The 2,575-nt window shown below is 45.3% G+C and overlaps 1 protein-coding gene across 1 annotated transcript in view; it reads left to right on the top strand.

The window, feature by feature from the left end:
• The window catches only part of LOC142923384 (methylmalonyl-CoA mutase, mitochondrial-like), a 16,622-nt gene extending 14,691 nt beyond the window's left edge, over positions 1-1,931 (top strand). The window contains exon 5 of the mRNA XM_076064471.1: positions 1,765-1,931. Within this exon, the coding sequence (XP_075920586.1) occupies positions 1,765-1,900 (136 nt within the window). The 3' untranslated portion in view covers positions 1,901-1,931. The remainder of the gene's footprint in view (positions 1-1,764) is intronic.
• Positions 1,932-2,575: the final 644 nt, after the last annotated feature.

The following is a 2,575-nucleotide window of genomic DNA, read 5'->3' as shown; positions in this document are numbered from 1 at the left end:
TGTCTCTCTTATCTCTCTCTTATCTCTCTCTTATCTCTCTCTTATCTCTCTCTTATCTCTCTCTCTCTTAACTCTCTCTTGTCTCTCTCTTGTGTCTTTCTTGTCTCTCTCTTATCTCTCTCTTATCTCTCTCTTAACTCTCTCTTATCTCTCTCTTATCTCTCTCTTATCTCTCTCTTATCTCTCTCTCTTAACTCTCTCTCTTGTGTCTGTCTTGTCTCTGTCTTAACTCTCTCTTATCTCTCTCTTAACTCTCTCTTAACTCTCTCTTATCTCTCTCTTATCTCTCTCTCTTAACTCTCTCTCTCTTAACTCTCTCTCTCTTAACTCTCTCTCTTAACTCTCTCTTTTAACTCTCTCTTAACTCTCTCTCTTAACTCTCTCTTGTCTCTCTCTTGTGTCTTTCTTGTCTCTCTCTTGTCTCTCTCTTAACTCTCTCTTATCTCTCTCTTATCTCTCTCTTTTAACTCTCTCTTATCTCTCTCTTATCTCTCTCTCTTATCTCTCTCTTATCTCTCTCTTATCTCTCTCTCTTAACTCTCTCTCTTGTGTCTGTCTTGTCTCTGTCTTAACTCTCTCTTATCTCTCTCTTATCTCTCTCTTATCTCTCTCTTTTAACTCTCTCTTATCTCTCTTATCTCTCTCTTTTAACTCTCTCTCTTGTCTCTCTCTCTCTTGTCTCTCTTGTCTCTCTCTTATCTCTCTCTTAACTCTCTCTTTTAACTCTCTTATCTCTCTCTTATCTCTCTCTTATGTCTTTCTTGTCTCTCTCTTGACTCTCTCTCTTATCTCTCTATCTCTCTTTTAACTCTCTCTTATCTATCTCTTATCTCTCTCTTATCTCTCTCTTATCTCTCTCTTGTCTCTCTCTTGTCTCTCTCTTGTCTCTCTCTTGTCTCTCTCTTGTCTCTCTCTTAACTCTCTCTTAACTCTCTCTTATCTCTCTCTTGTCTCTCTCTTAACTCTCTCTTGTCTCTCTCTTGTCTCTCTCTTAACTCTCTCTTAACTCTCTCTTGTCTCTCTCTTGTGTCTCTGTCTTGTCTCTCTCTTATCTCCCTCTTATCTCTCTCTTGTCTCTCTCTTATCTCTCTCTTTTAACTCTCTCTTAACTCTCTCTTATCTCTCTCTTAACTCTCTCTTGTGTCTCTCTTAACTCTCTCTTATCTCTCTCTTGTCTCTCTCTTAACTCTCTCTTGTCTCTGTCTTAACTCTCTCTTATCTCTCTCTTAACTCTCTCTTGTGTCTCTCTTATCTCTCTCTCTTATCTCTCTCTTATCTCTCTCTTGTCTCTCTCTTATCTCTCTCTTTTAACTCTCTCTTAACTCTCTCTCTCTTATCTCTCTCTTAACTCTCTCTTGTGTCTCTCTTAACTCTCTCTTATCTCTCCCTTGTCTCTCCATTATCTTTCCCTTAACTCTCTCTTATCTCTCTCTTGTTTCTCTCTTATCTCTCTCTTATCTCTCCCTTGTCTCTCCCTTATCTCTCCCTTATCTCTCTCTTATCTCTCTCTTGTCTCTCTCTTAACTCTCTCTTATCTCTCTCTTGTCTCTCTCTTATCTCTCTCTTAGCTCTCTCTTAACTCTCTCTTAACTCTCTCTCTTATCTCTCTCTTATCTCTCTCTCTTATCTCTCTCGTATCTCTCTTATCTCTCCCCTATCTCTCTCTTATCTCTCTTAACTCTACATTGTCTCTCCCTTAACTCTCCCTTATCTCTCCCTTATCTCTCCCTTATCTCTCTCCCTTGTCTCTCCCTGTGCCTGTAGGTGCACTGTGGGGGAGATTTCTGATGCTTTGCGTGCCGTGTTTGGGGAGCACGTCCCCAGCACTCGGCTGGTTAGCGGAGCTTACCGTAGTGAGTATGGTGCCAGTGAGGAGGTGGACGCAGTGGTGAGGAGGTGAGTGGGTGGGTGAGGAGGTGAGTGGGTGAGTGGGTGAGTGAGGGGGTGAGTGAGTGGGTGAGGGGGTGAGTGAGTGAGTGGGTGGGTGAGTGAGTGAGTGGGTGAGTGAGTGAGTGGGTGTCTAGCTGTGTAGCTGTGTAGCTGTCTGGCTGTGTAGCTGTGTAGCTGTGTCTAGCTGTCTAGCTGTGTAGCTGGCTGTGTAGCTGGCTGTGTGTCTAGCTGTGTAGCTGTGTAGCTGGCTGTGTGTCTAGCTGTCTAGCTGTGTAGCTGTGTGTCTAGCTGTGTAGCTGTGTAGCTGGCCGTGTTTGGGCAGCACGTCCCCAGCACTCGACTGGTTAGCGGAGCTTACCGTAGTGAGTATGGTGCCAGTGAGGAGGTGGACGCAGTGGTGAGGAGGTGAGTGGGTGGGTGAGGAGGTGAGTGGGTGAGTGGGTGAGTGAGGGGGTGAGTGAGTGGGTGAGGGGGTGAGTGAGTGAGTGGGTGGGTGAGTGAGTGAGTGGGTGAGTGAGTGAGTGGGTGTCTAGCTGTGTAGCTGTGTAGCTGTCTGGCTGTGTAGCTGTGTAGCTGTGTCTAGCTGTCTAGCTGTGTAGCTGGCTGTGTAGCTGGCTGTGTGTCTAGCTGTGTAGCTGTGTAGCTGGCCGTGTTTGGGGAGCACGTCCCCAGCACTCGGCTGGTT

This window comes from Petromyzon marinus, unplaced genomic scaffold (genome assembly GCF_048934315.1).
Source record: "Petromyzon marinus isolate PM22_M1 ecotype Great Lakes invasive population unplaced genomic scaffold, UKy_Petmar_22M1.pri1.0 PM_Scaffold_477, whole genome shotgun sequence".
Classification (NCBI taxonomy): domain Eukaryota; kingdom Metazoa; phylum Chordata; class Hyperoartia; order Petromyzontiformes; family Petromyzontidae; genus Petromyzon; species Petromyzon marinus.
This window is presented reverse-complemented; position numbering and strand designations above follow the sequence as displayed.